Source organism: Meleagris gallopavo, chromosome 1, assembly GCF_000146605.3.
Source record: "Meleagris gallopavo isolate NT-WF06-2002-E0010 breed Aviagen turkey brand Nicholas breeding stock chromosome 1, Turkey_5.1, whole genome shotgun sequence".
NCBI lineage: Eukaryota > Metazoa > Chordata > Aves > Galliformes > Phasianidae > Meleagris > Meleagris gallopavo.
In genome coordinates, this window is record NC_015011.2 from 35,939,418 (window position 1) to 35,950,589 (window position 11,172).

Sequence of the window (11,172 nt, forward strand, 5' to 3'; positions counted from 1 at the left end):
GCTCTGCTCTCTGGTGACAGCAAAAGAGCCTGAGGGAACGGCATGGAGCTGCGTCACAGGAAGGTCAGGCTGGGAATTAGGAAATTTTTCACCTGAGGGTGTTCAGGCCCTGGAACAGACTGCCCAGGGCAATGGTCACAGCACTAAGTTGCTGGAGCTCAAGTGTTTGGGTGACACTTTCAGATGAGGGTTTGATTTTTTTTTTTTTTTGGGTGGTCCCTTGTGTGGAGTCAGGAGTTGGACTTTAATCCTTGTGGGTGCATTCCAGCTCAGGATATTCTTCTGTGAGTGTTAGACTATCAGGTTTATTCTTCTTAAGGATGTTTTCTTGTCCATTAAAAGCTTCCTTTTTTTGCCGAGCAGTTTACCTGGATTTGTCCCTCAGTACTGAACACTCACCAGTATTTATTATTGAATTGCAATTCAGTAATTGCAAAATTGAATCCACTGAATGTGAATTCAGTCTCATTGATGCAAGTTTTATAAGTTTTTATTATTTGCTGTGGCTGTTCTACCTGATGTTACTTTAGTGTTGGATTGTTTTCCTTTTATTTTTGTAGAAATCCTGCTGCCTTAATGCTTTCTTTCTAAACTTGTTGATGCACGTTTATAAGAATGCAGTCTTCTGGGGATTTAAGCATGGGTAGAGAATGATAACATTGATATTACAGTTATTAAAAATACATATTGAAGGAGATAGAGCAAAACTGAAAGATTTTTAAGTTTGTATGACTGTTCTTTAATATACTTGTGCCTGAGGTGTCCAAGTAGGGACCATTATGCAATCGTGACAATTCCTACAAATCTTTTTTCCCAGCCACCAATGTTTCAGTGTCACTTGTGTTTTTCAGTGCCGGAGGAGTAAGTGCTCCATGTTATTCATGACTCTCAGTAACAAGTACATTAAATGGAGATCCATTAAATGGATTAATGGAGATTAAATGGAGATCCTCTTTAAAGACAATGCTTCTCTTACACTGTTACATGCTGGAAGAGTTCCAGTTACTGCTTGGCTGGAGCACCAAATTTCAGTGGTTGATGCTATTTACTGCATCATCTTCCTTGCCTTAATTTAATAGTAAATGGAAGAAAATACAGCGAGATATCAAGCAATGAGGCAGGAGTATGAGCTTGGACTGATAAACTGTGGGTCTTCCAAGTCTTAGGACTTGAAAAAAATGTCTTTTGACGTACAAGATAAGACTCAGCTAGTACACTTTTGTCATGTAGAAATGATTACTTAGATGTCTGACAAGTAGTGCCCTTCAGTGAACAGTGGTATTTTTGTTTGCTTGAAAGGTTCATCTGCATGTTGGCAGTGTCTTGTTAGATGACAGTACTTGTTTAAAAAAGATGGAAAATGGAAGGTTAGTACTTAATATGAGTTTCTGGAGACAAAACTGTGGCAGTTAAACAGCATCATGTTCAAATGTATGGATTTAAATGTACTTTGGGTTTTTGTTTCTTAGTATCTGTGGTGCCCTTAAGGGTTTTTTTTATTTCAAGCAGTGATGCAAAAATATAGGAAGAAATACTTTTTAAAAAGCTTTTTATATTCTTTGGAAGTATCTACTAGTTCTACAGTTGAGAGCATATGTTAAATTGATTTTTCATTCCAGTTTTTTTTATGAATCTAAGTTGTATTGCTGCTTAATCATGCTCTCTTCCTCCTTTACCTTTGAATGTGTTAATTAGCAAATAAAGTTTAGCTGCAGTATAACAAGAATGAGCTTATCATAAGTTTTGTTTCTCTTAAGCTGTTACTTTCAGAAGCGTTGTACTCCTACAGGAGTGTTTCTTCACGAAACTGAGGTAGTATTTTTGTTAATGTTTCCAATTTTCCTTAGGGACTTTGCCATACTCTAAGAAAAGAAGCATGGAAATTTCTTTTGGGATATTTTCCTTGGAATAGCACTAAAGAAGAGAGAGCAAACTTGCAAAAAAGGAAAACGTGAGTCCAGTTTCAAGTTGCAAAACACATGAAATTGTTTGGTGTTTTTTCTAAGGTGTAACTTGAAAGGTAGCTGTTAAAGATTGTTCAGTGCAGTGAAGTGTTTGACAGACCTTCTTAAAAGATTATTCCACTGAAGTGAAAACATTATATCAACAATTGGGTTGCTGTTACCCAATTTATTCCAAAGAACAAATAGAATACTTAAATTAAAAAAAAATAATAATAATAATAATAAAAAAATGATGAAGCATGTTCTGGTTTCAAAATGATTTCTCTTTTTCAGGGATGAATATTTCAGGATGAAACTGCAGTGGAAGTCTGTCAGTGAGGAACAGGAAAAACGAAATTCAAGATTAAGAGACTACAGGAGTCTCATAGGTAAATTTGGTTTCAGAAACATGCAACTGTGTGAACTCAAACCTTTGCGGTTCAACATGAAATTGAAGAAATGTAAGCTTTTGAGTAACCTATATGGGAAGAGGCACTGAAAAACTACCGTGTAGCTATTCTCAGATGTCTAAATTTTCTTATAAACTTAAGACCTTTTCTTAACCAGAGTAATTCGGAGCTTTTACACCATAGTGCTGCAGATCAACTGGATTTTTTTTTTGCTTCCCTTAGTAAAATACAAAATACTTTTTCCTTTTTATTTGAAAATGTCTAAAATAATGGTGATACAGTAAGAATTTCATACGTATGCTAAGGGTTAAGGAAGGTCTTGAGATTTATAGAATGAGTGTGTACTTGTGTACAGCTTATTACCTGAAAATAATATTCAGGGTTCAAAATTGGCTCAAGTTCTGTTTTAAGTATCTAAAATATCAATTAAAACATTAAATTTTTGTAAACTTTGTAGATCCAAAACTATGAAAAAGTCTTTTTTTTTTTCCTTTAAAGGTACTTAATTTTTTACATTAGGATGTGCTTTTTGAATTCTACTTTATTAAAGAACACACTAGAAACTTAGTTTATTTGAGGCATCACAACTGTCTAATGAAAGCAGTGGTTTCTGCTCAATATGAGCTACAAGAATTCGTTACAAAGACCTTCTAATGTGCTGTAGTGAACTATAACTGTCTTTTGCTGATGGTATGGTGACCTTTATCTGTTGGTGACGCTGTGGTTTATGCCCCATCTCTAAGTATTCATGAATGGCATTGCATAGCTAGCTTATATAAAATCACTCTTAATCCATGTAAGTGAAGAAAATTGCCACTGAACTATAATCAGGATTTTTTCCATTTGAAACAAAAGCTTTCAAACCTTTTCTTATAACTAATCCTTTTATTTTGAGAAATTTTCTTACTTTTCAAGTATTCTTTCAGTGATGCAACTGTTGTCTTTAAGACTTCAAAGCTTTGCAACGTTGCTTGAGGGAATAAACTGCAGTTAGAAAAAACTGAATTGATTAGATGATGGCTTTGCACAACATGTTCTGAAAATGTTTTTAAATCTGGACTGTTTTTAGAGAAAGATGTGAACAGAACAGATAGAACAAATAAGTTCTATGAAGGTGAAGATAATCCAGGATTGATTTTACTTCATGATATTTTGATGACCTATTGCATGTATGACTTTGACTTAGGTGAGTTGTGCTCCTCTGAACTTAATAGCTCTTTTAGTTTCTGATGTAAAGCTTTGCTTATGTTAAGATCTGTTAATACAGTTGATCTCATATTGCTTACAATGCTTTCTTGAAATTCAAGGTTCGTATTTTAATAACACAGGTAACTTTGCTTTCTCATTCTGCTTCTCACTCTCTCTGACCCAATCTCATAGGTGTCTGAATTCACCAGATGAGGTGGGATTAGGAATTAAGTGGCAATTTGCCTCCGCTTTACCCATACTGTTGTTTTCCTACAGTTGAGGCAGGTTTGCTTTTCAGATTTTTAACTGGATTTAATAAAGTGATAAATCAGCTGCCACCGCTGTAATTAAAACTCAACATGCTTAACCAGCTGTTTGTAAACATGACTGTATTTCTGAATACTTCACAAGTTGGTTCTCAGGGGGTATATTTTGCAGTTTTTCAGAAGCTATACGTTAGCGTATGCATCTGGCATAGATGGAAAAACAATGCTGTTTTTAAATCACAGTAGAGGTGAGATACTCATTGGGAGTGAATAGGTCTTTCTAGCTGTTTTTCACTTCTTCATCCCTAGCATGACATCTGGCTCTTCTGTGCTTATGAGCGGCTGATTCTTCTAAGGAAAAGTATTGGGATTCTAAAAGTCTGTTTTGTGATGGCTTCTGAAGGAAAAAATCAGAACAAATCTTTAATTACTAAAATGTTTGCTGCAGAGCTGTAGTTCTTGTCAACTTTATCCCTTCTGTCAAGTCTGTAAAGAGATTTAATCTTTGGCTTTTAAAAGAGATGCAAAATTAAAACCAAAAGTCTTTCTGAACACGTAGTTGTTCTATGTCTTTTCTCATTTCTACTTGCATTAACTTACAGTAACATGCATTTTATGAAAGAAAAATGTGTTTACCACCTGGTCTGTCAAAAACAGTTTAGATGGCTTAGATTTGTACAGGGAAGAAGTCTTTTTTTATAAGTCTTGTTTTATAAACAAGAAAGAATAGTGGAAATGCAGTTACATGTGTCCAAGGATTCTAAGCCACTTAAGTATTGATATAACTCTCATTTTAATATTTCAACAACAGCTACAGTGAGTTTGGTTAGTGCCACAAATCTCCATATGAACGAAGGGGACAGATCTGCTGTTCATATAACATGTTTTATGAATGTATTTCTCAAGACAAATGATAATGAAACTGGTATTGATCCTTAAAAGACTTTTAAACTGTCTTGTACAGCAGTATTTTCTCTAGACTTATTTTTGCCTATAGTATTAAATGTACAGTGAATAGATTTTTCTAATCTGTTTAAATTATTTACCTGTTTTCTGTTTTGTTCTATTTCGCTTCTCACACCTGATCCCTATTTTCATACTCACTGATTCCAGTTCTTGTCAGTTACTCAATTACAATTACATTATTAAGAAATGTAACTGGCCAGGTCTAAGAGAGAAATGTGTTAGACCAACTGCTGATAATAGACATGCACATCATTTGTGTTCTCCCTTAGAGATGTTAGCAGCAGCAATGGGGCATCAGATAAGTTGCCTTGAACATCAGTGGTAAGGTAGTTAGGAGAGTGAGACAAGGGGGAGAAACAAGCTCTGAGAGTCCTTCTCTATTCTCTTCTTAATTGTGCTGTTAATTCCAATTATAGTGAATATGCAAACTTGTAATGCAAATATCAGTCTAGCTCAGTCATCTAAAACACTTGAAAAATGGTGCTTTACTGTTGAGTTTAACTAAATTCTGATTTGTCTTTTTTTTAATCTGTTAAGGTTATGTCCAGGGAATGAGCGACTTGCTTTCACCTGTCTTGTATGTTATGGAGAATGAAGTAGATGCCTTTTGGTGCTTTGTGTCATATATGGATCAAATGGTAAAAATAAGTTGTTTTTTCTAGCCTACATACATGTAAAAAACAAAGGCTGTGGTAGTATTTGGAGTTAAATTTGTGAACTTTTTTTTCTGAATACTTTTAAAGCAAGGATCCTCTTTATATTTGAAGTTGATGTGTTTTGTCTCTGAAAGAAATTACAGTGGGTTGATGATAATCTTACTGCGTAACATGGACAGATTTGACTACTTGAAAATTCCAAAGTAACTCAGAGCCAGAATGCTCAATTCCATGTTAATCAGGAGTCCTCTCTAAAGATTTTGTCCAGGAGTCTGGAGTTTAGACTTTCCACAAACAAACTTCTCTGATTTATGTGTGTGGTGAAACAATATGTGACTAGGACAACAACAAAAAAAGAGAAGTTGTCTTTTGTTTTGAGTACAGCATTGCTGCTTGACAGTACAGAGTGTAGACTAATTTAAATTAAAATTATCATTTGTTACATAAAGTAAATGAGGATGATGTTGGATAAGCGTGGTTCACTGCTTAACTTAAACCTTTCAGTAAAAAGCAGACATTTCATTAATTACAGGTACAGTCCTTTAACTACTCCATACACTAAATATCTAAATGATGAGAATCACTTGCTGTGATAAAACTTTGTTATAATTAATCATGTATGTCAATCTAAGTTGTCGTTATGAGTTAATATAAATGACAGTGCAAATATTTTATTTCATCCAGCATCAGAATTTTGAAGAACAGATGCAGGGTATGAAGACACAACTAATTCAGCTGAGTACTTTGCTTCGTTTACTAGACAGTGGATTTTGCAGTTATTTAGGTAGGTGTGTTACTAATGCACAGTAACTAAAACAACTTTCTACATTGTGTGCATTGATATCATGAGCAGTCTTCAAACATATTTCCATGAGTAATACAATATGGCTACAGGACTTATAGGTGTTTCTAATTTAGAAATCTTGTTTATAAGATTTCGCTAATTGCTTCGTATGTGCTGGAAAAAGTGCCAGCTTGTTACTGACTTATGTCATCGTCCATGAAGTATCACTGATTTTGAAGAGGGACTACGATTTTATCAATTGTATGATTTTAAACCTTTGAAGTCTGTTTTTCCCATTGTCGTAGACAAATGTGGTATTTATGAAATGTAATGCTCATATTCCTAGAATCTCAAGACTCAGGCTACCTTTATTTTTGCTTCCGATGGCTTCTCATCAGATTTAAAAGGGAATTTAGCTTTCAAGATATTCTTCGACTCTGGGAGGTAAGCAAGGATTTCATCACACAAAATCCAGTGGTCTTTTTTGGAGCTCTGTGAAGTACCCTTCTACTGTATGACAGCATAGATCATTCTACAAAGCGATTAATACTCTAATAGATCAATTAAATAAATCTCTATTGGTGTAAGAGAAGACATATTAGCATATGTTATGTCTTTTTAGCCAAAACAGTAACTTGAGATAAAAGTATGTGTTAAGTTGGCTTATTTTTGTAAAGCTTGGGACCTCTCAGATTCTGAAGTGAGAGTAGTAACTGGAGAGTATCAGGTTAGCTTTTTGTGTGTGAAAAACGTCTTGTGCCAGGAGAAGTGGTATTGGTGTAACACTCGTAAATATGGGATCCAAAATGTGCAAAACCAAAAGAATTCCCTTATTTTAAGGTATAAACTGACAGTGAGGATTTTTGGGGGAAAAAATCGCTCATCTTCACATTTCCTGTTTGCAGTATCTTATCAGTGTTTTTAAAAGAATAATTTTTCTTTTTAATTCGATGAGAACTGTATTTGTATTCATAGTTTATTATCCTAGTCTGGTGTTCTTATCACCTGTGCCTTAGTTCATGTATAAATGTGTGTACAGAAGAACAGCACCCTGTATATCGAACTCCTTGGAGTACTTTTACTATCTTAGGAGGGTGATGGAATCCTGATGATATGTGATAGTCTCATAGATTTTGTTTATCACATAATAATGTACGTAGACCACTCCAAAAGTAATTGCTCCTATTTATTTCTGTGGAAACTACCTCAGACACAAAGAGCACAATGACACTGTTTGATGGAGCAAAATGTTAGCTACAAAATGCTATTTTTCAGCATAGTCACCACCATTAGCTATGCATTTTTTGCCAGCAGTGATCAAGAGCCTGTGTGCAGTGCTCATTAAAATCTGCACCAGCAGAGGTGGCCCACTGTCGCTGTCAACACTGCTGAACTGCACCGCCTCACTGCGCTCACACAAATTCTTTGGTCTCAATAAACATTCAGCAAGAGTCAGCGGGTGCAGTATTTTCCATGTAAAGGAATTGAGTGCCACCCCTTTGCTTCATCCGCACTTCCATGTCAGACACCATTCTGTCAGACTGCCCTGCTGCTGCCATCTGTCACATGGCAACAGCATGGGATGGGATATTGGTGGGAACATTCCACCTCTACTGCCATACCAACACCATCGGCCTGTGAAGTTGTGGGTCAACTTCATAAAATAGGCATTACTATGATGCTAAAATAGCATTACTTTCAGAGCAGCCCTCATATGTTTACTACAAGTATTTCACTGTCTTTGATAGGAGATAGGGAATGAGGTATATCTTGTTTTCCTTTTTTTAAAGGCTTTATGTTAACTTAAACTTATAGTTGCCACTAACTTGACTAGAAGAGAAATTACAAATAATTGTAGAAATAAGTAGTTTCCTCCAAAAATAGCTTGTTCTTGTTAAACCACTAAGCTTCAGGGTTTATTGAAGATTTATTTAAACATTATTTTCTAACATTTGTCTGTCTTTTCAGAGAAAGCATGTAAGCATTTCAAAAGTTTCTCATATTTTAACAGGTCATGTGGACAGAATTGCCTTGCCAGAATTTTCATCTTCTCCTCTGTTGTGCTATCTTAGAATCTGAAAAACAGCAAATAATGGAAAAGCAGTATGGCTTTAATGAAATATTAAAGGTACTGAGTTCTTGTGTGTTGTTTAACTCTCTGGCATTAATGCAGTGTCTTTTGTATTTCATGCTGGGGAGAATGGAGGTAGGGAAGGTAAATACCATCCTCTGAAGCATTACATTTGAAATGACTGTTTGCCATGCTTTCAGAATGATTTATTGGATGTCTGTAGTTAGTGAGATGATGAGTATGGGAAGTGATTTTCCCTTTTAAACTGTTGCTTGATATGTATAATTGTAATTTTTGCTATGTCTTTTATAATCTTATTTGATATCTCACAGAAAATATGATTTAGGGAGTAAGTTAGGAGGGCTGGGAAGTTTGCCACATAGAAATATAATAGATTCCTCATACAGGTCTCAGTGATGAAAGCCAGCTATTGCATACTACATCTTCCATTTGTCAGTGCAAATAGACAATGTGTTTAGCACTTCACAGCTTAGGGGGCAGGCCTATGAGATGATGTTTATTCATGCAGTATATTTAACAATGCAGCATATTTCACACAGTTTGTTACATTTACTATTTGTGAACGTATTTTTTAGCATATCAATGAACTGTCTATGAAAATTGATGTGGAATATATACTCTGCAAAGCAGAAGCAATTTCGATGCAGATGATGAATTGCAAGGTAATGATATTTTGAACATATCTACTGTAAATAGTTATATTAAAACTAAGTAGTTGGCTCTAATTGTACAAGTTGTGAAATAACTTAATGTCTGGCTGTGATAAAAGATATGCTGTGCCTAAATAAGCACCTATATTCCAGAAGTCTATAAGCAAGATTAATTTTATGGGGAAATGCTTTCCACTGATGTAAAGCTGAATTGTGCCTTTTGATTGGGATTTCTTAACTCTTACTGGATAACCTCAGTACAAGTAATTTGATGTGTGATGAGCTTAAGAAAGATGAGATATAAGATCCGTTGCACTGAAAGAATACCAGATGAATACCATAATTCACTAGATAAAAATAATTTCAATAAGATAAAGTGTAATTTTAATCGTTGTGTGGACTTGTATTTTGGAGATGAAGATGAAAATCATTAATTGGTTATTAAGCCTTTCTTTTGCTGTCTGTTTGAGAAGCAGATGCAGAAAATGGTACTAATGCTGAGAGAGATGTTTGTAATACATCTAAATTCAGATAAATGATTACTTTGGGGAGGGGGAGCTTATTAATTAAAAAAATAAAATGAAATTTCTCCTTTGCTTTTATAGGAGTTGCCTCAAGCAGTTAGTGAGATCCTGGGCATAGAAAGCAGTTCTGTAACACCGGATTCAGATACTGGAGAGGATGAAAGTGGAGCTGTGCTGAGCTGTCCTACGTCTCAGAGTATCTCAACACCTGTAATCGCTGCCAATGGAACAAGAGAGAGCACTCAACAGATGTCTGAGATACAGAGTTTGGCACCTGCGTAATTACAGCTGATTAAATTGAAGAAGGACTTTCCTGAGCACATTGTCTCTGAGCACTTGAGAGATGGATATTTAAATTTGGTGTTGATTAAGCTTTAAGGTTGGAAAGAAAATCTGTACTGTAATGCTCTTGCATTAAAGCTTTACAACATGACTCAACTTAACTATTTTTGTAGTTTCTTCTACCAAAATAGCCTTTTGTTTTCAATAACATTCCTTAATATTTTTGTAGCCAAGTGCATTTTCTTTTTCTGGTGAACTGGAAAATGGATGGTGATCAAGTAAGAATTTGAAAATTATGCATTTGCTGAGCTTTCACACATTGATTTGAGACAGTGTGAGTTCTTTGATTTGAGCAGATCTGCAGTAGTCCAGCTGAAACTGCTGTACAAAATTTTCAAGCTGAAGAGATGCTGATATGTTAAAGATAATTTTGTAAATGAATGAGTTTTCCCTATTTCAAATGTTTACAAAAATACTTCTAAGTATTTGTTGCTGGTTGAATGTAGATTTGAAATGGACATTTTTACTTAGGCAGTTTAATGTCCAAATACTGAATTTTGTGTAACTGGGAGTGGATGAACAGTATATTTTTACATTAACATATCTTCACTTTATATATGCATATATATTTACACACATACGCTATATACACAAATGTTTGTGAATACTAGAAGGATAGTCATATTTTCAATATCTGAATAAACGTGACTGTTCATTCATATGAATCAGTTTGACCAAATTAATGCACAGCTCAAACTAGGGCTCTTTTTCAGAACTGTTTTCTAACTGAAGGTAATTCACGTGAATACTTTCAGTCTTACATTTGAGGTAATTTTGCGATGGTTTCTTGCAAACTTTATTAATGTTTATCTTTGCTAATATATTAACTGATCAATTAACTACTTCCACTGTTTTTATGCCAAAATTATTTGCAGAATTAATAAACAGGTTATTAAAAAGTAATCACAATTAACATTAATGCATTTTTTTGTATATGCAAAAGGCATTGTGAGTTTATTCCATGCCATGCTGATGTCTTTGACGTTATGTGAAATTTAACATAACTGATAAAGTGTATTCATTATTTGGTAACTATTGTATATATTATAAAATAAAAATCAAAGCTAATTTAGTGTTTTTAATTAAATAATATTTAATTAAACTAGAAAAAAATCTAGTTGTCTCTTTGATGTAAGAATGTGAGACAGAGGGGACAGCTAACAACTGTTAGTCCATTGGCATTGTGCATTCTGTGTAGCAAAGAGCAGTGGGAATATTGGCTTCTTACAGAGTAGTGTACACCTTTCATCTGTAGCCTCTTGATGGTGGATATGAAGGAGCTTTCTTTTCTGCAGCAGTCTGCTGTTACAAACATTATTTGTACCATCTAAAGCAAATACAAGCAATACAA

The 11,172-nt window shown here is 34.6% G+C and overlaps 1 protein-coding gene across 1 annotated transcript in view; it reads left to right on the forward strand.

The window, feature by feature from the left end:
* TBC1D15 (TBC1 domain family member 15) overlaps nt 1-10,889 on the forward strand; it is a 28,051-nt gene extending 17,162 nt beyond the window's left edge. The window contains exons 9-17 of the mRNA XM_010708182.3: nt 1,848-1,951; nt 2,238-2,332; nt 3,423-3,539; nt 5,311-5,411; nt 6,114-6,213; nt 6,560-6,657; nt 8,225-8,341; nt 8,881-8,967; nt 9,561-10,889. Of these exons, the coding sequence (XP_010706484.1) occupies nt 1,848-1,951; nt 2,238-2,332; nt 3,423-3,539; nt 5,311-5,411; nt 6,114-6,213; nt 6,560-6,657; nt 8,225-8,341; nt 8,881-8,967; nt 9,561-9,761 (1,020 nt within the window). The 3' untranslated portion in view covers nt 9,762-10,889. The remainder of the gene's footprint in view (nt 1-1,847; nt 1,952-2,237; nt 2,333-3,422; nt 3,540-5,310; nt 5,412-6,113; nt 6,214-6,559; nt 6,658-8,224; nt 8,342-8,880; nt 8,968-9,560) is intronic.
* Nucleotides 10,890-11,172: the final 283 nt, after the last annotated feature.